Source organism: Cyanistes caeruleus, chromosome 1, assembly GCF_971803275.1.
Source record: "Cyanistes caeruleus chromosome 1, bCyaCae1.hap1.1, whole genome shotgun sequence".
Classification (NCBI taxonomy): Eukaryota; Metazoa; Chordata; class Aves; order Passeriformes; family Paridae; genus Cyanistes; species Cyanistes caeruleus.
The window spans coordinates 73,416,647-73,441,315 of record NC_141701.1 but is presented as its reverse complement, the minus strand read 5'-3'; the positions used below and the strand labels follow the sequence as shown (position 1 = coordinate 73,441,315).

At 38.3% G+C, this 24,669-nt stretch overlaps 1 protein-coding gene across 21 annotated transcripts in view; it reads left to right on the top strand.

Annotated features, from left to right (window-relative positions):
* The window catches only part of CTNND2 (catenin delta 2), a 693,808-nt gene that overhangs the window by 359,356 nt on the left and 309,783 nt on the right, over positions 1-24,669 (top strand). For all 21 annotated transcript variants that reach the window (XR_015289263.1, XM_086897815.1, XM_086897796.1 and 18 more), the window contains 2 exons: positions 2,881-2,915; positions 3,339-3,455. Coding sequence is in view for 20 of the 21 variants with exons in the window: in XM_086897815.1 (XP_086753941.1) it covers positions 2,881-2,915; positions 3,339-3,455 (152 nt within the window). In the remaining variant the exon portion in view is untranslated. The remainder of the gene's footprint in view (positions 1-2,880; positions 2,916-3,338; positions 3,456-24,669) is intronic.

The window sequence follows — 24,669 nt, the reverse complement described above, 5'->3', positions numbered from 1 at the left end:
ATACTGTAAAGCAAGCATACATTTTGCTGAACTTGCTGAAAAATTTATTAGGACAATACTTCTGTTAATTATTAGTTTTTTGTCTTTTCATGTATTTGATTTAACTATACAGTAAATTGTACTGATCTCTTGTGAAGCTGAGAAGCACCTGAAAGAAAAGAACAAAAAACTATGATGTTTTATTCACTCAAGGAGATTTGGCACAGTCATGTGACAACCTAAAGGCTTCCTGCACAAAAAGGTCACATTGCTTCAGTCAGGAATCCTTTCCAGGCCAAAAGCAGGGGAAGCTCAGTTTAAAAAAGGGGAAAAAAAGGAAAAATAAAGAGCATTTATATTAAAACTATTTTCTAGGGAAACCCTTTAAAAGTTTGTTTGTGAGACTCTGGCATTGGTTTGCAACCAAGAAATGTTAGCTTCAATATCCAACAAGCTAAAGACCATGAATTTAACTAAGGAAAACACCACTCTTTCTATACCAGAATATACTGATATCTTTGTAGGAGCAAACACAACTTTAATAGAGAATCATAGAATCTTTTAGATTGGAAAAGACCTTTATGACCATCTAGTCCAAGCATTAACCCAGCACTGACAAGTCCACCGCTAAACCATGTCCCCAGATATCATACCTACTCATCTCTTAAATATTTTCAAGGATGGGGACTCACCACTGCCCTGTGCAGCCTGGTTCATGTTCCACATGTTGAATAAGAAGGTAGAATTAGGATAAAAATTCTCATGGTGGGTCTGCTATCATGACTCTAAGAGCTACATTATTTATTGAAAACCATTACAGTAGTGATGAGGAGAAGTGTGACTAAAATTGGAAAAGTCAAAATGTAGTGAAAATTCATTGTGATCCTGAGATTAATATGGATACGGTACAGTGTTTCTGTGTAAGTCAGACAAGTGATACTGGGGATTACTATGAATCAACCACAAGTGATTCATTGAACAGAATGAACTTTGTTACATTTTGTACAAGTTTGCTACTTAAAAAGGGCTAAGCTAGAATTCCTGGAAGTGGTTCACTCTTTATGCACGACTTGATTTTCTTTTTTAACTTATTTGGATGAAGTGGCATAGGCTTTTACATCATTGTGTTCTTGCCAGCAACATCTAGTAATTCATTCTGTCAGCAAGAATGCCACCCAGGATAGTGCATTTCTTTCTGACTGGTATGGGGATACCTATCACACAGAAATCTGGCTACTGGAACAGGGATTCTAAAGTGGAAAGCAGTACATTGATTATTATGAATTGTGCTAATTACAGAAAGTAAGAATGCTATCAAGTCCCAGTGTGTCAGATGAAGCTGCAATTATTTAGTAAATCTGAAAATCAGACAAAAGGAATATAAAATTCGGAAAAGTGTAACTTCAAAAAGAGTCACTGTCCCTGCAGTTTGCAGTTATTATTGTTTGTCCGAGGTCTCTGTTAACATTTATCTTCAATATTGTTAATTTCAGTGGACTTGAGTACAAGAATTTTAGTTCACTATCTCATCAAAGGGCTGGCTTAATCTATGACCTCTCAGTAGAGTCAGTCAATATAAACCGCAGTTCATAGATATTAGGAAATGTATGATGGTGTATAGATTTGAACTTGCCAGGTTAAGATTTGATGCCAGGTAGAAATTAAAAGTCCTTTTAGAACTATTTTTATGTAAACTAGACGACTTTTTTTTAAAACACTATCAAATATGGTAAATACTGACACAAATTCTTTACTATAAAAATAGACATCCACAAGGAAGCATTTAATTTCATTTACATTACTATTGTTCAGAACATAGATAGTAGGAGGTATTCTGACATATTCATAAGTGATCCAGCATCTTCTGGGAAAAGGGAAAAAAATTAGAGATTTAAATCTATTTACTCATCCAAAAAAGCATTTAGTCTCAACATCAGAAAATAAACAAAGAAATAAAGAAATAAATATAATTTTTTGAAAAGGTAAAATAATTTCAGTCTTTGGGTTTTTTTTTAAGTTATGGATGCAACAGATAATGTTCCTCTCCCCTATAAGAATCTTATAAAAGTGTCCAGAAAAATCTTTCATGAATCATGAGTGTAATAATCAGTTCACTGTTATCAAAAGAATGTTTAATACTGAGTAACTGCAATCCTTTTTGTATTCTTGTAATGTGACAAAAGCCTGTATTGAAGCATAAACAGAACAGAAGGAGGAAAGTGTAGTCATTGCCTAACTGAATATCCAATTCATTTTATCATCCATTTGAATGTATCTTTCATTTTATTGAAAAAAAATACCCTACATAACCAATCCTCTGATATGCATGTTCATTATTTTAAAATTAAGATCTTCTGTTGTTTAAGTGCTTGCACAAAGAAGCACAAACACATCTAAATTTACTCTTTATAGGCCAATTGAATTAACTTAGCTGCACATTTGAATAATATAAAAATGCACATAATGATCAGTAGAACCAGGAATCATACTCATAATTTCTTTTGGAAATCACATGTAACTATTCACTTGAGAAAGCAATTTATAATTTTCTCAGTAAACATGGAGGATCAGACAAATGGAAGGATCCAGAAAAGTAGAATGCTGATGTTTTTGCTTTGAAAGTATTGTTTGTTTATCAAGCCCAAGGGGCCAATTTCTACATGTATGATTCAAATTACTTGATAAAGAAATAAAGCTGCTTCCTTCCAGCTGAGTGAATGCTGTACAAGTCATTAATTAATATATATATATAAAATTATGTATTCTAAATATGTTTTTTATTCATAAGTGTGTTCTTCTCTTAAATCAGTTCCTTCAGAATAAATTTGTGTCTGAATATTCATGGTACACTACAGAACAATTTAATTTAAAATTATTGGTTTTTTTTCTTTCTTTTTCCAGTTCAGCAGAGGAGCAGTTTCACTGGCAAACACAAGGTAATGTACTTATCTACATGTATGTATTACTTATATTCTCTCCTAGAAGGATCATTTTTACCTAAATAAGATGGAGGGGAAAACCATACTGATGTATGTGGAGGTTTTTGTTGGGGTTTTTGTGTGTTTTTTCTCATTGGTAGTGTGTGAAAACTCTACTTAAAAAGTGACAAGATTTGGAAAAAAGTTGTTAGGCACTTGTTAGGGTTGACAAAAAACACACTGAAACTAATGTAGAGTTTTGAGAGGGGGGCATTGCTAAATGTGTCTGTGGCTACTAGACCTAAATTTGCTTTTATGAATCCAATTCCCTCATCAGCTGTGACTGCTTAGTCACATGTAACTGGTTTTAGCTTTTGTCTTGTATATAGTGTAACCTTTTTGCCCTTCTTTTATGTTTTTATGTTGTTAATTTAATTACAGATGGTCAGAAGGATATAGAAGATGAGCTCACTACTGGTCTGGAGCTGGTGGACTCCTGTATTAGATCACTGCAGGAATCAGGGATACTCGATCCACAGGACTATTCAGCCGGTGAAAGTAAGTTGCTAGAGATAAATTTTCTTGAACCCAAGAATTTCATGCTTTAAAACTGAATGTATGTATTTAAGTGCTGCTAGGTTTTTTGGGGAAAAACAAGTGCATGAAAAATATTTAAAGGAAAATATTTTCTAATTGCAATGTTGCTGTACTATACTATAAGATCATGTTACAAAACTTCAGCACCATAAAAACAACATTCAAACAGCAATTTTTCACTATGCAGAGGTTATAAAATGAAAATAGTGGGTGGCTGTGAGGAAGTCTGATGTATAATTGTAACCACTTGGCCAGGTAGCTGGTAACTCCTTGCAACCAAAAATTTCTTCTGGATACACAGACAGAAATAAGTGAACTTAAAGATGATGCAGAGAACATCAGCTGTAGCAAGAAAGGTGGTCTTTTTTTTTCCAAGGTTGGCTCACTGGTCACTTACCACCCATTCTGTGTGCAAAACTGTGCAGTAAGTGGATGGATTATTGGCTAGAATGAGCCACTGGGAAAGTGAATCAAGGCTAAACAAAAGTGAACAAGACAAGAGACATGCTACTCAATGTGTTTGTAGAGCAGATGTCTACCAACAGTTGCGCTCATGAGTCACACTGAGACTGTTTTCCAGCATGTTAAATGGTCTGTTATCAGATGTAGCACTAGATGATGAAAAAGCAGGTTAATTCCCTAGTTACCTTTCTTTTTCCTCAGGCTCCTATCTCATATTCTGCCTCCATCTGCCACAATATATACCCACTTTCACTTCCCTGCCACTGCAGCTCCTGACACTGGCTTGGCTTTTTTTTTTTTTTTTTTAGTATTCATCTTTGCTCAGTTGATCCCTGCTTCCCAGTACCTTCTGACTGAATCATATCTTTGGAGGTGGCTGCCCAAATTCAGCTTTCTTGATATATCAAAGGGGATAATCTCTCCTTCATCTGAAAAGGTTGATGAATTGTGACAGCTACCTTCTGCAAAGCATGACAAGTCATCACCTGCAATGTGGTCATCAGGTGACAAAAGAAAGACATTGCACATTGGATGCAGAATTTTAATTTGTCAGAATATTTTTCATTATTTTAAAACAAGGTTTGCTGTCAAGCTCAAACTGACAATCCTGGGACAACAGAAAATTTTTCATTTTTCATGTGCACAAGATTTCTGGGCCGACAGTGTCACTAACACTTTTTTCATGGTTTTGCTTAATCTGAACACAGTCTATATAATTGTCATCTGTTAAAATGTTGCTTGATCTGAACAAACTGAGGAAAACATGATGAAGCAATGTAAGCCCTTGGTTTTTTTCTTCATTTGGGGGTGAGAACAAACAAAACATATTAGCATTATAAGGATTGCCTTCAAAATGTGATTCTATGATAGATAGCAAAATGAAACTGGGTAGATGGCAATAGAGGAGACTGAGAGCAGAGTGGGGGCAACTTATATGGAAAACTGCCAGAAACTGGCTTAAGAGATGGAAACTGAAAAAAATGGTAGAGAAAGTTGAAGATAGTACATGGAATGAAGTCTGTGGATGTGAAGAAAACTAATACTAAAGAAATTCTGGGAAGTATCATGATAAGGTAAAACACAAATAGGAATGCAGGTAGATAGAAAGAAGAATAAAGAACATGGGCAAATGGGAAACAGTGATGGAGAGGAGGAACAATAGAGATGGATTTGTAGAGGATCATCAGGAGAGGAACCAAGATTTGTTGAAGCCAGAAGTCAACAGAATGTTGAAAGCTGAGTTTTCTTGGCTGGATGATTTGTTTGTGGGAGCAAGAGTTAAGTGCAAAGAGAGGAAACAATGCAGTGTTGAGAATGACAGCCAAGAAAAGGAAAGGTGTTATCATTATGGACAGGACAGTAGCTGTTCCTAAGAAACAGGTTTGGAGAGAACAGGCAGGTTCATGTGCTCACAAGGGAGCAGGCTTCCCCCCATGGCTGCAAGCTTTATCTTCTGCATTGTCAGGAAATATTTGTAAAGCCTTTTGTCAGTGTCCTTATTCCTCTGCTCTGAGCTCAGATTGTAATAAAACTAGATTGCTATTTGCCATTTATGGGTTTAATTAGGAATCATATCTATATGCCAAAGCTAACAGTTGCAGCTCTGGTAATCATTCATAAATGAAATTAGGATGTCATATACTGGATTGTTTTTCTAGTTTGGGGGTATTTTTTTGAATTTCAAGTAAAATGTTACAAACACATCAAACAGGTAAACCGTTATTGTGTTTTAAAAGTCAAAAATACAAAAGTTAAGATTGTCTGTACAGCTTAATTTGAATTTCTTATGAATGCCTTAGAAAAAAATTATTATCATGCCCTATTTTCTACATTTTCTATCCATGCCTCATTTACCCAAGCTGAGGCTCAAATTTCAACATCACACTAGAGGGGAGAGTGCTTCTGACTTCTGTAAGCAATGAGTAGAACACATACACACAATGAAAACAAAAGTCTCATATTTACTTATAATTTTATTGTGTCCCTCCTTTGTGTCATAAAGTTTTCATGTTATAGTGGTGAAATAATTCAAAATATTTTCTACTGATACATAGTTTTAGGTGCTCCCAGTTAGGTGTGCTGGGAACAAACAGTTGTAACAGAGCACTGTGGGGGCACAGTCTTAAATATTTGAAGCATGAGACAAAAAGGAAGTTTAAAGCCCACTCTGAAATGTCTCAAATACAGTATTTGTGTTTCCTGCACACTTCAGTTCTTAATCCTTTCAATCTCAAAATGGGAAATGAGATCTATATAAATGTCTTACTTTACAGGTATTCCAAAAATCACCATTTGTGATGTATCTGAAGTAAATGTTGGCTGCTGTAGATTTATCCACCAGGTTGCTATTTTTTTTTCTTTGTATTGAACATTTTTCAATGGAGACCTGATGTGATGCAGTCAAAAACACAGAACCATTTTGCATTGTGTGCACTGGCCATAAGGCAAGGAAGGAGGGTAGGGGAAGAGTGATGACTCAGAAAAGGAAACTTAGTCTGGCATTTTCTAACTTTTAAGCTCCCAATTTGACAATTTTAGTTATGTTTACTTCTCTGCAGTTTGACTGCAAAGCTGTATTTTAAGTAACAAGACTGAGTCTGAGGAGAGCATTTCCCACCTGCCATGCATTTGAAGCAGATTTTTTAATATCATATGAAAGCCTGCCTAGTGATGTGACCACAGTTTCCTTTTCTGAAGGGTGTGCATCTAGTCTAATGACTTAATCTATCAGTAGCCCTGCCTTTGTAGAGGATTAGTGTGTCTCTACTTAGAATCTTTACAATTTGGTTTCATGCACTCTGATTTTCTCAGACTTAGTTTTAAGAAGTCATCACATAGCTATCAACTGTTATAATACTCTAAATTCCAAACATCACTTCACGTGTGGTATTTCTTTAGTAGCAAATAAAACCCATGAAAAAAAGGCAAATAGGACAAGTCACATGAAAGGGCTTACACAGGAGGCGCTCTGTATTGCTAATTATCTTCACTGAGTGTGAATCAGCAAATGTAAAAAAAACATGTAAGTATATAAAACTTATTAATTTGGTTAAATTAAAGCAGAGTGATCACTGGTTTTAAAATAATTATTATCAGACAGGCAGATTCATAAGTGCTGCAAGCTTCCTGTGGTGGAGCTGACCCTGAGACAAGGTTATATGCAACTTAGAGGAACCCCTGCACTGTTGCCCACCTCTTTCTTCTGTCCCAACTCAATGAAAGTTGTCTTCCTCAGACTGTGCTTACAGCTACAACCAACAGACAAAAAGTCAGCAAACTTCCAGAATTGTGCAAGAAGCTGCACCTCACTGGAGACCCAAGCCTGCATCTCCATGGTCCAGTTCCCCATACTGCAGTGATTTCTTGTTATCTCTGTGTAGTGCTAGATCTGTCAAAACTATGTCACTCACATTTGCATCAAACATGTCATTGCTTTGTGGCCTCAGAGGGATGTCCAGCCTGTCCTGAGTGTTCCTGGGGATCATAAGCAGAACAACAACAGTGGTACACACATCTCCTCAGTCCCCAAGGAAGGGCACATACAGGCTGCTGCTTTAGTGTCAGTAGCAATTAGCTACAGGGGCCAACCTGGACCGACCCTCTGGGTCACCCTGAGGGCACTCAATCAGTCCTCCTCCCTGCTCTACATTGCTGTAACACCCAGCTTGCCTGGCTGCTCCTCTCTGGAAATACTTCTTACTTCCACCATTACCTTTTTCTAATGGGAACTCAAAAATACTACTTTTGCACAAATGAAGATAAGTAACTGTCACCTTAAATAGGGTCAGGGGAAAGACCAGACATGTGAGAGCCAATGTGATCACATATAAGGCACTGGAAACAAGTCATGGAAGAGGGATGAGAATGCACAGTAAGTGCAGGACCTGAAATCACTGGGTGAGGAAACATGCAGGGGAACAAAATTTAGTTTAGGACACAGATAACATTAGGGATGTTTCAGGAGACACAGCAGTACTGAACAGTAAATGTAGCTCAGGAAAGGTATTTTCATGGCAGAATGGTTTAATTTAGTGAGGAAAAGCATGTGAAAATAAATTTTGTGAGGGCTGAGTATGCACTGTGGACACAAAAAAATAATATTTCTGATTAGAAATCTTGGAAAAAAGTGGGATAAAAGAAGCAAGACATTATTTCCTCCCCTTCCCATCACTGCACCACTGTCTCAAAATCACACAACCACTTCAGATCCATTCCTTTTACTACCTTATCAATGCATCTCCTTTTTTGTTGGGTTTTTTTTTTTTCCCCCCCATTTTTCCACTCACATTATACGTAAGAACAGTTGAAAAGGTGGAAAGCTGCATGGAAGGGAGAGTAAACATAAATATATAGGTATCTGAGTTAAGAAGATTGCTTGCTGAGGACATTTGTCATTAAGGTTTGATAAGGTTGCAGTCTGGCCTGCAGGTAAGTGGGAAAGGTCTTGATGAACTTGAGGCCCGAGATGTCCATCTGCTGTGACAGAGAAACTGGAGTCCTCTAAGCAGTTGTTAAGACCAAACTACATTTTCCTGATGATATTTGTAAATTTGCAGTTTACAGGTCAGTAGTGTAAGGTAAAAGTGGAACAAGAGGAAAAGTTGGTTCTATATTTCTTTCCCTTCTATTAGTTTCTCTGTCCCTCTATTCCTGTGAGTCATTAGCAAGCCACTTTTGAGGACTGACATGACACTGACATCAAAACCACTTCTGAGATAATTAGCTGAAGCTCACCGAGTCTTTAGAGAATATGCTGCATCCTTACAGTCTACAGTGGTGGAGACAGACAGTGGTTTTACCTTCTTAGCAAAAAGTGGGTTAGAAGACTTCTAAGATTACTGAAAAAATCCATTAACACTTTCTCCCTAACTTAAACCACAGGCTCAAATGTCTGCTAATACAGAAGTCTCTAATTTTAATTTAAGATATCTATTAAATCTTCCACACTTTTTCTTTTGGTTCAGCCTCCACAAAATGACCATAAGCCCAGTTTTTAAAGGATTACAGGGCAGATTTACAAGAGCTCTCAGTGTTTATGTTTCTAACTGAAACAGAGTAATTTCACTCTTTTTCACTGCTTCATCACTTCATGTGGCAACTTCCCTTGTTTGCTCTCTAAATTGACAGCACAGACTGTAGGAACAGATCTCTTGTTGACATGGATCAGAAAACTTTCTGAATAGTTCTCCCAATTGTCTTGATAATTTTTAAATGCTCATTTTTAATTTCAGTTAATTTCAGATTTTAGATTTTAGGTTTCTATGACGATTACAATTTTTCCCACACAACACTGCCAGTACTCCAGATGAATTTTTTTCCCCACATTTTCTGGATACATATTTTTATTTATGTCTGTGACCCTATTGTCCTGGTGCTCAGGATTAATTGCAGAATCCAGAGCACTGATAAAGGAATAAATACAATGTAGATTTAATAATACTATCTTCTTGGCTAAAGCCACTTCATAATCTGCTTCACAGATGCTACATATTGACAGAAATGCAGGCAATTAAGGATGTCCAAGTTTTTCTAGGGAAGAAAAAGCATGGCTTACCACTCTGGTCTTAATCTCACAATATATTAACTCTTTTAGTAATTTGAAACTATTTGCCCCAAATACAGCACAAATATATAGCAGTCTCATTTAGATGCTGGGGTTTTTCCCTCTGAAGAATGAATTATGTTACAAGAACATTTTACCACATGAAATTATATATAGATGTTGCATTAGACAGATGAGAGTTTCACTTAAAACCCCTGGTTAATTATGTGGCTGGGAAGTTAGGCTATACTCTTACTTTATTCTCTTAATTCATTTTTGTTTCAACAATTTTTTGTAATAAGAGGGATCTTCCCCACCCAGTGGAAAAGCAGATGTCCCGGCTTGAAAAAAGCACTCCTTGTTCAACCTGTATGATTTTTAGCCTGTATGAACTGTTTTTATCATAGATACTGAAAATGGATTGAAACAAAAAGGCACTATTTACACAATGAATGTGTAAAAGAATGTGCATTTATGTGTATTCCATCCCATAGCTCTTGCTTTGTGAAATTGCCACCTGTCAGATGGCTGGACATGCTCAATGAGATGAAATTTGGCAACAGTGGACCTCACAGTTTTTTGATAGATGAAGTTATTTCCATTTCATTATCTGCTGAGATGGAGCCAGGATGATCCAGTTATTCATTTTGTGTGCACACAAAGGAGGTGTTCTTGTGGGTTCTCCTTGTAAACATAAACATTAATAAAATCATGTACTCTTTGAGTACATTTCCAAGCTGGAAAACCCCTAGGAAGTGTGCATGCCCCTCCTCCATTTCAGGATCAGAATCTTTAGAGTACAGGTAGCATAAGTGCATAACAAGTGTACACTATCTTTCTGTCTGCTGCATTAATGCAAACCTGGCAGTGTCTGACTCAACAATACATAGCTCCAGATAAACCTCACAGAGTATGAAGTCTGAGGAAATTTTGATTTATTGCAGAAACTTTTGTTAGTATTGTAATATATTTAGGGTAAATATGGTTGGACATTTTGGCTGCCTCTCTTTACTCCATTCATCTCTTCTAAAACAAGCCTTTGGCCAATCTTCACTTTGAAACTTTGGGGTTTTAAAGTCATCTTTGTAATGGAGTAAATCTCTGAAAGGGGGGACACTGCTTTTCAAAGGGTGATTTCACAGCTCATTGTATGTTCTCACAGAGAAAGCTGTGTCTCAACTGTGAGTCAAATTCAGTCTTTTGACATAGCTGTTAAATATGTAGATTTCTTAGAAATGGGGATAAGATGTTGTTTCCTTTACTCATCTCCCCTTTCTGGCCCTACTCACCCTAAGTGTGAGCATGAAATAACTGTTAAGTCATTTAACATTGTAACAGCCAAAGCCTGATCACAAACAGAAACCTGCTTCAAAGGGGCAATTCTCAGCAGGAGATGAACGTCTTTACAAAATAGCTGACCATGAAAAGCTTCTGTAGAAGGTACCCCACTAAGACATTAGGATTTGATAAAACCAAGACAGCTCTAGTGCTGCTGAGAGCCAGCTCTTACATCTCAGCATCAGTGTTTATAGCCAGTGCTGCCTCAGGAAATGCTCCATCAGCACTAAACATCCTAAGCTTAGACTCTATTGTTTTCATTCTCTGTCACAGTCAAAGCTCAAAGGCATCGAGAATAGCACCAGAAGAAGAGCTGTAGCTCAAACACTGTCATGCAGTACTCCATCACCTCTGCCCTTTTGGGTATCAGGATGGTGTAACAGACACATCTTTGTTGCTGACAAATTACATACAATTCATGTCAGTGTTCTTACTTTAAGAGCATGAATGAAGTTTACCTTTTTGGCCTCTTCCCTTATGCAGGCAAGAGACCAAACTTAGGAGCATATGGGCTTTCACCATTAGGATTCCTGAAAGACTTTGGTATCTACTTCAGGATGGACTCAGGTCCAGCTGATCTTGTTACTCTTTGCATTGCTGCCTATCTTCATGTGTGGCTTTTGCAAGCAGGAAATGTGGTGAAAGCTGAATGAACCACCAGTGTTCAGGTAAGCAGTTCATGCTTTCCCTGGTTTCCTCAGGCGTGGCATAGAAGTTGCTGTGGGCTTCAATCATCTCAATTCTTCTGCAGCCCCTCACAATGCAACCCACTGGTAGGTGCCTGGGTGAGTTTATAGGCTTCTAGGGGGAAAGCACTAGAAGCCACTGGCAGAAGTGCTGTTCAAAACTGATGGCCCAGTACATGCACATATTACTAGACCTAAACTTCTGCAGGCTGCCTCTTGCAGTTTACTCTCCTCAGGAAGTTCTCCAGGTGGAGACACTCACACCATCTTAATATCCAGCCTTCTCCCTTCCTATGCTCTCTTGCCTTTTCTTAGTGCCCCATCGAAAGATGGCCCCTAAACCACCCATTTCTGTCCTACCACAATCTTGTCTTTTGCATCCTTTCTTGTTTCAATTCCTATCTTTTCTTTTATCTTCTTCCTTTATCTTTTATTTTTTCACATGGCATGCAATAAAACCTCAGTGTTTGTCCCCAGAACAGATGATCATTCATCCTCAAAGAAAAAAAAAGTCCATCAAAACCCCCCAAAACCCACATGCATTTTCCTGCATATAAGTGACCTTGCTATCCTGACTTTTCACATGCCTTCCCATTAACTAGAAGCAAACACAGGTTGTACACTGTTGTGTCATGTTGGGAGTCCAGAGATAACACTATGAGAACATTGCAACCAAGGAATTTCTAATTTCCCTCAATTTCTGCACAGCAGCCTGTAGGCTGAATTTTTCTTTCAGTGTGCTGTGACTTGTAACATTTTTTGGATTTTCTTGGAGTTTACTTACATCTGCAAGATGAAACATGTTTTGGTTTTTTGTTATCACAGTATTACTTCATATCTCTGAACTTGTCCTATGATTATCTGATTTTGGTATCTGGTGCCATTTAATGCTGTGCAACAGACTTCAAATCCCTGCCTAAGGAAAACAATCCCTCACAATCTAGCATTAGTACTGTTAAAAAAAAAATAGAAAGAAAAAAGAGCAGTAGCAGCAGGTAAAACATACATGGAGGTGGGAAATGGAAAGATGAGAGTCAAGACCAGAACCGCAGTAACAATTAGTAGCAACATCAGAGATGGACAGGAGGTAATGATCAGCTTGTAATGCTTAGTCTGTGTCAAACACAAATCCTTTACAGGCAACCAGGTGGGTGTTCCCTCATCCACTGCAGGAAGCAGCTACTGAAACTCATTAGGAAATGACAGTGACTTATAGTAGCATCTATAGGAGCAGAACAAAGAAAGGCTTTTGGCATCTGAACCTGCAGCACAAAAGAACATCAGTAAATATTGTGCCTGTAGTATGGGCCAGGAAACAAATGCACCCACATCCCCACAACAGACTGATAAACCTCACCCTACTCCTGCCTCAGTGGCAATGCCAGTGCCTGCACACTCGGCAGAGTCAGGAGTGCCAAGAGCCACATCATTCTGGGATCTGCTGATGCCAGCTTGTAAGCATAATCATTGTGGAGATGCAGACCTGAAAAAAGAGGCAGTTGGCTTCTTAGCCTTCTGTTAAAATGATGTATGTGGAGGAGAAAATTTTGGCAGCTATGCATTTGGATTTGATTTCTGTTGTGCTACATGCAGTTTCCCGAGTTTTCAATCAAGTAGGATTTTTGTGACTTCTGTGGTAATGCAGCTTAGGGAGCTGCTTCCATTTATTCCATTTTGGCCTTATAAATGGAGAAATGCATTTTCTCAGGACAGAGTGAGAGCAGAGAGTGGTGCACATTTATGTGGACACAGAGAAAGAAAGCAGAATGCTTTCTGGTTTATGGCAGAGGAAGTTTTGGCAGATTAAAAATATTTTAATAAAATTTTGACCTTTTTAACTTGCGTTTTAATTGACTTCTGAGGCAGATCTAAACACATTCTGAGCTGGCTCACCTCAGAGACCAAATAGTAATTTTCTTTTGTGGACAGAAAAGATTTGGGATTTAAGCCTGTCAAACATCTGGAAAAAGTGGAGTTCTACTTTGCATGAGAAGAGGAAACCTGTTCTGTGCTAATAGTTAAGTTCACAGAACAACATAATAGTGTAATAGATCTGCTGATGTCTTTTGTATTAGATCCATATATCTGTGAGGGGTTTTATAAGCTTTTATAATCAGAAGCTGTTGGGCACTTTTTTCTTTTTTTCAGCAGTCTAATTTAGGTCTATCAGAGGAGATTTGTCTGTTTCTGGGTTGTTTTTTTTTCTGATAATGCATTCAGCTTCCATGTGCTTCATGTTTGTATGAATGTCTATAAACATCTGATTTTATTTCCTAGTAATAAAAAGGGAACACATTAGTTTAGTACTATTGATAGCAATTTTCAGCTGCACTAGGCACAGAGGGTAACTAGAAACACTTGATGTTTGCAGCTGGTTTTCACAGGTATAAAACATTTCAAAAATTAGGATTTAATAATGCAAAATATGTTCTTAACTGAGCTCTTTTTTTTTCTGTAAACAAAGCCCATGCACCATTTTAAATGCAGTAGTTCCTTTCAAAATGGGAGATTGATAATGAAAACACAAATTAAAAAATAACAAATTTTAATGCCAAAACTCAGTTTCTCAAATGGAAACATGGCAGTTCCTTCTGAGCTGGAGCTTTCTGTCTGTGTTGCAACATGCAGTGCCTCCTCCTGTATGCAAATTTTATCTTCTGGTCACATTCACAAATGTATCTAATCCCATCAAGGAACCCCACTCAGGTACTGCTCTCCTGTGGTTCCACAGTGATATTTTAATAGAGAGCAAGCTTCTGTTACAGTGAAATGTTCTACTATTCCTAGTGTTGCAAAGTTTTACAGAAGCAGCATCAGAAAGGCTCGAGGATACTATTTTTCCTCTTTGTGTCTTCTGTAATGAAGAAATGTAATTTAGTTATTGTCCTTGCTGCCCATCTTGTTCTTGTGTTGTAGCTATCTATTGCTCCAATAAAGCTCATTGTCCTAACGGCCAATGATAAATTATCTTATTCAGATACTATCTGATTTTAATATCTGCAGGGTTTAGCAAGTAATTTCATACAATATGATTAATCTTCTACCAAAAAAAAAATTGTTTTAATCTTGGAATCAATTTAAAACTCACATTATCCTTGGTTTTAAACTCATTTGAGAATAGATTTCCTATTAAAAAAAACAAAACAAACAAACAGAAGAAAAACAAACCAAGGCCAGCTTCTGTATTCTGAGCTTAGATATGTATAGATCTATTATTCTTGCTCAGTGCATGTATTTGAGTCCTGGTCTCCATCATCTTCAGTAATTTCTCTCATTAGTAATGGAACTCCAGATTTTCCTGCTGTCAAACATTACCCAGTATTTCTCATGCAAGAAGATCTGTCTGGTTTTACATTTCATACGAATGTCTGGAGTAATGATATGCATGATATGGTGTAAAAAGCAAAATACCCACTATCTGAGTAGTTAACACTGAAGTTACCCTATTATATCAGGATTACTTAAGCTTTGCTATGTTACCTTATTCCATGAGGTTTAAAAAAAAATCTTCCAGGAATCAAAACAGAAATGTTTTCTGTTGGGGTAGAACGAAAACTTATTTTTCTCCTGATTTGTTTTTCCCCTTCTAGTCTTAAATTTTTCTACTACTTCTTGTGGACGTTTATGGTGCTTTGCTATCCCTTGGAGTAGACATTTATTATTTCAAATCCTAGAAGATGTTTCTGTTTTCTTCTTACAGTATTGGCAAAAGTGTTACCTTGTGTAAAAAGCATAACATAATCAGCATCTATTGAAAACAGTTTTTATTTCCAGTTCACTTCTCTTGAAATAAAGTGTTCTTCATCTCTCTTTCCAATAGTAATTAGGTCAGAAGGAGAGTTAGAAGGGATATCCTTGTATTGTTCACTTTATAATGGTGTCAGCCTAGTTTTTACGTAATTTCTCCATATATATATAATTTATAGAATTCTTGGATGAAAAGGAACTTATTCCACACTTGTGAATGCATTCCACCAAATCCTATTTTCCAGTACCTAAGAATACATTCTATAGTAGGACTAAAGCCCTTTTCTGTATTTGTAGGTAGAACATAGCCCTCTTAATGCTGCTAGAGCATGGCATTGCATATAAATTACTTTTCCTTTTTTGTAAAACAATTTTGTTTTCAGTTTATTCATTTAAGAATTGTTACCCCTCATCTAAAGAGATGTGTTTGTTTCAGAAAAAGAGAGCTGCTTGTGATTAAGCATTTAAAATGTTACCGTTTATTTCTTTATTTTAAGTATGCAGTTGGTGTCCCCCCTCCTCCCCTCCCCCTGCCTTCTTTTGCCCTTCAACTTTCTTCATTTCTAGGGTATGGAATTCCTTTGCTATAGTGCAGCCTTGGCATTTTGTCTTGTAATATAAAGCTAGTGGTATATTTAATATTTAATATCTCCAACAAGCTAGATGGTGAAATATTTTCTTAGACCTATTCTAGTTTCAATCCAAAATTTGGAAGGAGAGTGGGTGCCATATTTATTACTGTTGTTGTAGGAGAGATGCTTGTTATCTTCTGAAGTCAGACTAACAGGTGCCTTGAAAACCCTTCTTTTCCTAAAGAATCTGTTTGATCACTTGCAGCTGACAAGTTGTGCTTTCAACTGGAGCTCTTAAGTTTTGCCTTGGTTTAATCTCTCCCTTTTCTGTCTGTAATCAAGAAAATGTCTTCTTTTTATGATTGCCTCAAGGTTCTGTCATCTAGCTCCCAAGGACTTTTCATTGCCCCGTGCCTCTACTAGTTTTGCCTTTCATTTCTTACAACTTCCCTGGAGACTAGAAAATGAAGAAGGTCTGTACCTATGTGACATTGTCACTGCTTCTTGCCACCCTCTGTGGTACTTGCAGGGCTTCCCTTCTGCTCACTCAACTCCTCTGCTTTCCAAAACCATCTTAAATTGTCTTGGCAAGAGAGAGTTTTTTCAAAGAATGTTTCAGATGACCTCAAAAATAGGACATAGTGCAACGGAGGGGGTTAAACCAGACAAATAAGTGTTCCTTACCCTTTTGATTTAGAAGGAAAGTTTACTCCTCTTTCCAGATAGAGCAGCTTAATTCTGGGAGCAAGACTTAGAAAACAGGATGTACCAGTGAGATGCCAAAGAATTTAGTATCACCAGGAACAGGTCTGTCCACCTTGTCATTAACCATCATCATCTCTTCTCTAATGTCAGATACTGTGGAAGGACACCAGCAGGTTACCAGCAAAAGCTCTCTCTTGTTACGCTGTTTTAAAATTATCCGTTCCTTTGCAAAACTGGGCAACAAATACAACTCAGCTTTAGGAGGGACTGACAACTGCTTACTCCGAGTACAGACACTTTAATGAACTAACAAAAAAGTAGATTTTAGTAATTGATATTTTACGCTCAAACTAATGACCTGGGAGGCAGAAGAAACAAGTGATGACTTTTTGGTATTTGAGATCCTTAATTAGGTATATATTAACAGTTAGGAGGTGGTTCCTCTCAATGGGATGTAAGGGACCTCAACCTATTAACTCTGTAAATGAATGTTTAAAGGACATTAAAGGAGCTTTGCCAGTGTTTTTCTTTCAACTGTTATCCAAATGAGCAAAGCAGGTTGAAGAATGTGTGACATGATTAATTACACTAATTAAAACCACTTTATTTACACTTAATCTATAATTTATCATTACTACTTTTGTCAGTTGATCGAAGGTGAGTGAAGTGTTGTTTATAATTGGTATGGGAGCTAATTAAATGGTCGTTTGAGCACGTTTTGGTCTATTTCCTTTGTCAGTTAGAACTGGCATCGTAATAGATGACTGACCAAATGGAGATGTATAGCACAATAGTACTGCTAGACTTTACTACTTGGAGAAGCAAATGGGAAACCAATTGACTTTAAATCTCAAGGAGAAGAAAAAACCTTTCTGCTTTCACTTGCCTGCTATTTTTGTTTGTTACTTCATAGGAAAAACTCAGGTAACAAACATGCAATTACTTCATGGAGGGTGATTAGGTATATGTTTCTGTTGTTTGTACTGTAATTATTTTAGCCAATTGAGAGGTAATTAATACATATATTTGGAATACTAAATTAATCATACCCTTACATATTTGCAGGTTATTTGCAATAACCTGGTGCTGCATGTAACTTATCATTATCTGATACTTATTTCATAATGGAACAACTACCAGATAATGTATTATTGAATACTTGTCCCACAAAAAATTCTGCTCTGTAGTGTAATACATTAATCCTGTTTCATAAATCAGCCTTTTTATCTGTTTTGTTCGTTTGTTTTGGAGATTGACCATACTATTGCTACAGTTACAGTTGCTTGAATTGTTAGATACTGTGAAGCTAAAATGCTTGAAGTATTCCCTAAGATACTGTGTTCTAAGGCTTACGAAATGGGAGCAACTGTTCAGATGTTTGACAGGCAGACACTAGGGATGTATTGTCAGTGATATCCCCAAGACAGCAATTTCTTTTGTTTCTTTTTGGGAGCTCCTCCTTTACCAGAAACCTACATTCATCTGACTATTTAGCTTTGTGACACAGCAATGGTGCTGCCATGTGAGACAGAAAAGATATAAAGATCTCTGAGTATGTAATGGAATTAATCCACACTCCTGCAACCTTAACCTACTCTCCTGTAGTTTAAATATATATATCACAAATACTGATTTTACTTAAGTCTTATCAGAATTTCCTTTGGGAAACTGTCCTTAAGAAAAAAGGGATACAGCAAGGCTGGACACACTTTAAGAAGGAAATCTTAATGACATAGGTGTAGGCCATTCCTATATGCCAAAAGATGAGCTGATGGGGAAGACCAGCCTGGCTGAAGAGGGTGCCTTTGCTGGAACTCAGGGGGAAAAGGAGAGTTTATGACCTTGGGAAGAAGGGGTAGGCAACCCAGGAAGACTACAAAGATGTCATTTGGTCATGCAGGGAGAAAATAAGAAAAGCAAAAACTCAGCTAGAAGTCAATCTGTCAAGTGCTGTGAAAGATAATAAAATGTGGTCTTACAAATGCATACACATCAAAAGGAGGGCCAAGGAAAATCTCCATCCATTATTGGATTTGGGCAGGAGGGGGAACATTGCCAGCAAGAATGAGGAAAAGGCTGAGGTATTAAATGCCTTCTTTGCCTTAGTCTTTGTCAGAAAGGCCAGTTATCCTCCAGACAACCAGCCTCCTGAGCTGGTAGACAGGCAAGGGAGCAGAATAGACCTCCTGCAATGCAGGAGGAAGTTGTGAGTGACCTATTGTGCTACTTAGACACTAAGAAGTCTATATGGGGCAGGATGGGATTCACCAGAGGGTGCTGAGGGAGCTGGCAGAAGAGCTTACCAAGCCACTCTCCATCATTTATCATCATTTATCATCATTTATCATAATTTATCATAATTTATCATCATTTATCATCATTTATCATCATTTATCATGATGGTTGACCAAGGAGGTCCCAGGTAACAGCAGTTTGGCAAATGTGATGCCTGTCCACAAGAAAGTGTTGGAAAGGGGAACTACGGGGTTGTCAGCCTAACCTTGGTGCTGGGAAAGATTATGGAACAGATTATCTTGAGCGTGATCAAATGGCACATACTGGACAATCAGGGGATCAGGTCCAGCCACCACAAGTTTAGGAAAGGCAAGTCCTGTTCACCAGCCTGATCTCCTTCTATGACCACGTGACCTGCCTTGTGGATGAGGGAAAGACTGTGGATTTAATCTACCTGGACTTCAGTAAAGCTTTTGATACTCTCCCACAGCATTCTCCTGGAAAAACTGGCAGCCTATGGCTTGGACTGGTGTACCCTTCCCTGGGTTAAAAACTGGAACAATGGCTAGACCCAAAGAGTAGTGGTGGATGTTGCATCCAGTTGGTGGCCTGTCAATTGTGGCCAGGATTTGAGCCAGTCCTATTTAATATCTTTATCAACTATCTGGACAAGGGGATGGAGTGCACCCTCAGCAAGTTCATGGTTGACAATAAGTTGGGCAGGAGTGTTAATTTGCTAGATGGTGGACAGGCTCTGCAGAGGGATCTGGACAGTCTGGATTGATGGGCCAAAGCCAGCTGCATGAAGTTCAACAAGGTGAAATGCCAGGTCCTGTACTTTGGCCACAACAAAAGCTCTACAGGCTGGGGGAAGAGTGGCTGGAAAGTTGCCAGTGGAAAAGGACATTAGGGTGCTGGTTGACAGCTGGCTGAACATGATTCAGAAGTGTGGCCAGTGGCATCCTGGCCTGGACCAGCAATTGTGTGGCCAGCAAGACCAGGGCAGTGCTTGTCCCCCTGTACTCAGCACATCTCTAATCCTGTGTTCCATTTTGGATCTCTCAATGCAAGAAAGACATAGGGGTGCTGGAGCATGTCCAGAGAAGTGCAGCAGAGGTGGTGAAGAGTCTGGAGCACAAGTCTTATGAGGAGCAGCTGAGGGAACTGGGGATATTTAGCCTGCAAAAAGGGAGGCTCGGAGAGACCTTATTACTCTCTATAACTGCTTGAAAGGAAATTACAGCTAGGTGGAGGTTGGTCTCTTCTCCCAGGCAACCATCAACAGGACAAGAGGAAATGCCCTCAAGCCGTATCAGGTGAGGTTCAGGTTGAACATCATGTCGCTCCGATTGGGAACGGCGATAAAGAACGACAATGGACTCTCAAGGGAGTTACAACACGAGAATTCTCTGGTTTATTCCTTCAGGCCTGTTTTATAGACTGGTACGTGGAAAATACAGAAAAGAAACTCCTATTGGTTAACAAAGTGCTACATCACCATCATTGGTCAGGGTGGCTCATCACCCCCCTGGCCTTCTCCCGCAAGAGAAAACAAGACTGCAAAACAACACCTGCAAGGCTGTTTAGTATCTCTGAGAATTGTTTTAATTTCTTCTCATATTTTTCCCAGGCTATTTTCTCAGGCAGCCCGAGGAGCCAGGCGGCCTGTAATTTGTACAGGCACTGTGGTTTAGATTTAGCATCCATAACATCAGAAAACAATTTTTCACTAAGAGGGTGGTTAAGCATTGGAAGAAGCTTCACAGGGAGGTGGTGGAGTCACCATCCCTGGAGTGTTCAAGAAACAACGAGAAGTGGCACTTAGTGCTGTAGTTTAGTTCAGTCAAAGGTTGGACTAGATGATCCTGGAGGTCTTTTTCAGCCTTAACAATCCTATCCTCCATCATGTGTTTTTAAAACCTCACTTGTGATCTGGTAGTATTACAAATATTACAAATTTAACAGGATGGGCTTCATTGCCCCCCATCTCTAATCAGTGTTAGTGTACTAAAGTAGTCTCTCAGCATTTAGAAAATTGCTTTTCTTCTGACACTGGTAAGCTCCTTGGAGCTCAGGTTCCTACTGGCTTTCTTATATGAGATACTCTTCCGCTTATGACCACCATGGGCTATGATTTAGGTGAACTCTGCTACATGTGTGATCACTAGACAAGTTCTTACCCTCAGGTGGAAGGGAAGAAAACATTTGATGACTCACCAGCTCTGATTCCCAAACAAGATTCCTGTCTTTTCAACTACTCTTGGTGCTGATGCCTATTTTTTGTAATCTCTCACTGAAGCCTCAGTCAGCATTAATGACTGTTCATTGAATCAAAATACAGTGTAAAATAAAGTACTGTGTTGATGCACTTTGGTCTTTGTTGGTTTTGGTTTGATTTGTTTTTTTTAGCTAAACAGTATAAGCAGGTACTGGGAAGTATCCTAGTATTTTGCTGTTCTGCCATTTAAAATATTTTTGCTTGTAAACACTTGCCATTCAAGAATAATTTATTAAAAATAAATTAAAAACTAAAATTTTTAGGTTGTCATTTTGTTTCCTTGGTTTGGTTTTAGATTTTTTTACCCTGATGATGTAAGAAGGCAGCAGACATGGTATGAAAAGAGTAGAAATGATAGGCAAAATATTTTATTTTCAAAGAAAATATTACTTTTGAAAATTAAAAAGACAAATGTTTTCATAATTTCATTTTTTTTCTCACTTTTGACCCAACCATGAATGATAATAGTAGCCTGGATTCTTTGCATCACTTTCTTTCCCATAATCAACTGTTACTGTGATGTCCTTGAATTAACAACAGTCTCATCATTTAAGACCACTCACTTCCTTAGTTCTATTTTTAGCTACACCACACCTTATTGCAGCATTGCACATTGTATTTTCAGAAGAAAAAGCAGTGGCCCCTGATGGAAACTTGCCAGTGCAGATCCCTGTCCCTCACTGGCCAGGGGGCACAGCATAGCCCCAGCTGTGCCATGGGGCTCACCCTGCAACCCTGGCCTCCTGTTTGCCCCAGTTCCCCCTTGGCAGTAGCAGACAGATAGATGCTGTGGAAGCTGTGGTTTGTCTGGAGCCTGGAGCTGACCAGGTTACACTGATGGCCACTTGCATTGTTCTCAATGCTAAGAATCAAGCTGGTCAATGAAATGTCAGACTGTGTTTTGTCAAATGCATTGTGGCAGGAAGATGTCAAGTGGGCTTCAGTGCTGCTCTCTTCACTAAAAGAGCACTGCCTCTGCTCCTCTTCCCCATTTGGGTTGAAGTAAGTGTGCAAGGTACTCTCAGGTACTCCACATCTCTACTAAACTACTAAGTTTTGAAATACAAAAAATAATAGCCATACAATAACCCACATAACTGCAAGTAAGAGGTGTGGGTAATATAAACTAAGGGAAAGAGCTTCACAGAAAGCCCCCTCTACTCACTGCCTGAATGGGAGAATAATTTTCCTCTGTGTTCCAGCAGCTTTTCCCCACATAAATGCACTTTGTGTCCCAGGAAAGACACCACCCTTTCTGAGCTGGGTTCCAGAGGCCACAGCGAGCAATGTAGGGAGGCTTGCACACTGCTCTGTTCAAGGTTAAGAAGAAGAGTGTTGGGGGTGGTTCCAGGGGTCTGTCCGACCCCTGGCTGCCGCTGATTTCCTGGATAGGGGTCCAGCGAGGAACAGCTGTCCAGGGGTCTCAGGTAGTTTCCAGCCAGAGGTAACCCCTATGAGCTCGGTCTGAGGCTTCAAGTGGTTACCCCAGCCGACATGTAGACAAGATACAGGAGGCCGTGTAGCATTCTGTGGAGTCCTTTATTGGCAGGCTTCAGCACAGGGGGCCAGTGACAAACTTCCTCTGAACTGGGAAAAAGCTGGGGTTTTCATAGGGAAGGGGAGAATTGGGAGAAGGACCAATGGTTTAAGACCAGGGTAAAATGACCAATACTTCACAAGGAGACAACATGGGGTTCTGAAGCAGGAAGGGGTCCACAGTCACCATGACTAAGTAGTTTTGTCTTATCTTAGGGGACAGATCTCCAAGGAGGAAGCCTGTCAGAGGAATGGGCTTCCTCCACAGAAGAGGAAGGTATTGTCTGCAGTACCTGTCTTCCAAACTGACGACAAGTTAAAGAGTTGACTGCTCTATCCTGCTCCATCATTTGAAGTCAGTCCACGGCAGTGTCTCTTGCAGTATGATGGCTCTGACTTACTTTCCTAAATTTTCACTCTTACCTCTACTATTTTAATAAAGAAGGAGAGTAGCACAAACTGAATCAGTGAAAAATTGGTACTATCAACCCTGAATAATCCAACATCAATACTCTTTCATGAGGAAAATATTTGGGTTTTTTATGTGGTGGTGAAAACATAAGAGAGAGCAGGTGTTTATATCTTACCCCTACCCTCAAATGGAAACCAAAGATAGTGCAAAATTTTAATTTGATACTACAGATCATCAATATATGCTATACTAATCTTATGAAGCCTGAAGTGTTTGTTTTAAATTGAACAATTGCAAAAATGATGTCCCATTAAGGGAACCACTGAGACTGGAGACTGAATAGTGCTAGCAGTTCACTAGTGATTTCCAAAGAATAGTTGACAATAAAGGATTTTTAGCTGCCTTAGCTCTTCTGAAAGCAAGTGAAATACAGTTGGATGAATGCTTTCTTATACCAATATAACACAGTTTAAATTCTAGGCTAGAAGAAATGGTAGATTATTGTCAAGAGCCATCAGTGTACAGGACACAAATTTCTCTTCTCAGTGAGCTGCAGGCACTTCAGGAGGTTTGGTTTTACCTTCAGATGGAAATCTCAAGAATGTTAATGAGAAGAGCAATCCACCTCTTTCCTATCAGACAAGGCAGGACTGCTTGTAGTCCCTGAAAAACGAACTCGTGTTTTTTCATGGTCACATCGATTGATCTCAAATGTTATCTTCCAGTTTGTTTGCTTGATTTAGGGCTTTGCTGTTTACAGGTGAGCAGCCATTACTCTATTCTACAGTTGCTTGGGCTTATTTAAAATTCTAGGCTTATTTAAAATTTCTGTCTCTTTCACATGACTTTGTAATTATTGAAATGTATGTATGTTTTAATCGTTCATTAATGCAGGTACAAAATAAAAACTGCTAAACAAAACCAGTATTTTAGTGAACTTCAAACTATGTGTGCCAAACTTTTTCCATTATTTTTTTCAAGGGTTTGGATAAGTTTCTTTAAGTGCATGGAACTTAAAAGGAAAAGTGTTTAAACTACATGATGCATGGAACCCATGTATGTGTTTCTAGCTGGCAAATCTCCTAGTGAGCCAGAGTAATATGAAAGCAAGACTTGAAAGCCAGATGCAATGAAAATTTAACCATATTGCTTTCATAGCATGTGATAGTTTAATAATTATTTAAGCTTTAGAAATGTCACAGCATAATTACTTTCAGAATGAGTACAAACACTTTCATGCACAAAAATTGCTTTCTTCTTGCAACTTTTGCTTCTCATGGGAAAGTTATGCTTTAGTGAAATTTTTGAACTTGATCTTGTTCATCTCTTGATCACAGAAAAATTCTCAGTGAAAATTCAAAATACAAAAGACTGAAATAAACTGTACAGATCTTTTTACAACTAAGCATGTGTTTTCTTTATGCTCTTAAAACAAAAAATAAATCTGTGAAAGTATTTCTTTCATGAAAGAAGAAATTTCGCAACAAAACCAGTTAAATGGAAAATGCTAAAGAAACCCTATTTGCAGAGCAAGGGAATGGAAAGTACCAAATGCTGGATTTATAAGCATCCATAGAGGATTAAATTCAGCTCTCCTGTGAATGTGATACATTTTACTGGCCTCACAGCATACATGGAGCTCTAACTCTTCTGTACTCGTAA